General features: G+C 38.6%; 1 protein-coding gene across 1 annotated transcript; it reads left to right on the top strand.

The window, feature by feature from the left end:
- The first annotated feature begins 225 nt into the window (after positions 1-225).
- Positions 226-1,311, top strand: LOC121811485 (LOB domain-containing protein 38-like). Its single transcript, XM_042212358.1, has 2 exons — positions 226-507; positions 596-1,311. The coding sequence occupies exons 1-2, from the start codon at positions 324-326 to the stop codon at positions 982-984; spliced, it is 573 nt and encodes a 190-aa protein (XP_042068292.1). The 5' UTR covers positions 226-323; the 3' UTR covers positions 985-1,311.
- The last annotated feature ends 356 nt before the right edge of the window (positions 1,312-1,667 follow it).

Below are 1,667 nucleotides of genomic sequence, written 5' to 3'. Positions count from 1 at the left end.
AGTAGTACATCACTAATGTAAAAATACAATATCGAGTTTCAATACTATGCATCGATTCTTGACTTTTGATTAACTAATTAGTTTAAGTACCTAGCCTTGCTAAAACGAACATAGTTTATTTTATATGCGTAGAATTTATGAAAACATTTGAATGGATATTGGTTGTTATAAAATATTGTAGATTGATAGCCCTAGGTAATTTTCTCATTTTCTCCACATCACATTCTTGAAACTTTCCAACCTTGTCTCCCCCCATATATATCCCCTCACCTCTCCCTTATTATTCCTACCCTAAATCTCTCTCTCTCTTAAGAATCATCACCATGAGTTGCAACGGATGTAGAATACTTCGAAAAGGATGCAATGAAAAGTGCATATTGAGAGAAAGCATACAATGCATGGAGAGCCCTCAATCTCAAGCCAACGCCACTCTCTTCGTCGCCAAATTCTTCGGCCGCGCCGGCCTCATCTCCTTCCTCTCCTCCGTCCCCCACTCCCAACGACCCGGTTCGCTTCCTCTCAACAACTTTTTTAAGATGACAACTATTTCTTTCTTTTTTTTTCTCTAACAAATGTTTATGGATTTAATTTGCAGCTCTTTTCCAATCTCTCCTCTTTGAAGCGTGCGGGAGGACGGTCAACCCGGTCAACGGAGCCGTCGGCTTGCTCTGGACGGGCAATTGGCACGTGTGCCAGTCCGCGGTGGAGACGGTCCTCCGCGGCGGAGTCATCCGCCCCTTGCCGGAGTTCGAGGAGGGATCGTCGCCGGAGACTAACGAGAATTCTCTCTACGCATCGCGAGATTTGAACAAGAGGCTGAAAGCATCGGAAGGTGAAGGATTGGCGGCGCCGAGAAGCAGGGGGAGGAAGAGACCGGCTACCCCGTCGGATGAGTCCGAAACGACGACGTTGGAGAGCGGGTATGATTTGCAGCTGAACCGCCATGAACGTGATGAAGCCAAGCTTCTACGGCTCTTTTCTTAGCTGGTTTTTTTTTTAATTAACATTCGGATTTTTAACGAAATCTTGAGTTGGAGTATCTTTTCTTCTTTTTCTTTAGTTTAATAATTTGTGATATTCCATATATTACATAATTGTAATTAATTACTCCACTTGTTAACTATTTATATGGCATTTGGTGTCAATATTATTAGAACAATAATATTGACATTGCTTCTAGAAGATAATCATGCTTTATTATTAGGGTCAATATTTAGTGTGTGTGCTTTCTATTTTGATTATGTAACCTTGAAAGTCATGGTATTAATTTGGCCTCAATTGAATGCAAAATAAATAACTATTTCATGCTAATAAATTGCACAAATTGTCAAAAAAACAATTATGCTAAATTGTTTGAAATTAAGCTCGTATAATTATTGCAATAAGCTAGATAGTATTTGATATTCATGTGTACTAGCTTAGCTAGATCTTATCTTATTGCAATATATATAGTAAATTGAGGGAGAGATACTTGATAGCTCTTATCTTTTTGTCCATTCCAATTATAATCACTTTCAGTTTCTCATTGAAATGAAATAATTGAATCTTCCTAGCTACATGCTACCAATAGTCATTGATAGTCAATTATTGATATATTACTTGAAAACGGTTGGCAATAATTTGGCACATGCAATGCCACTTAGAAATTAACCTGTTTCATGTGCAAG

Source organism: Salvia splendens, chromosome 7, assembly GCF_004379255.2.
Source record: "Salvia splendens isolate huo1 chromosome 7, SspV2, whole genome shotgun sequence".
NCBI lineage: Eukaryota > Viridiplantae > Streptophyta > Magnoliopsida > Lamiales > Lamiaceae > Salvia > Salvia splendens.
Note: the sequence above shows the minus strand (reverse complement) of the source record. Positions and strands in the feature narration are given on the sequence as shown.

Coding starts and splice junctions, on each gene's coding strand:
- LOC121811485 (XM_042212358.1), top strand. CDS start 324: ATGAGTTGCAACGGATGTAGAATACTTCGAAAAGGATGCAATGAAAAG. Junction 508..595: donor CCCCCACTCCCAACGACCCG/GTTCGCTTCCTC, acceptor TTTAATTTGCAG/CTCTTTTCCAATCTCTCCTC.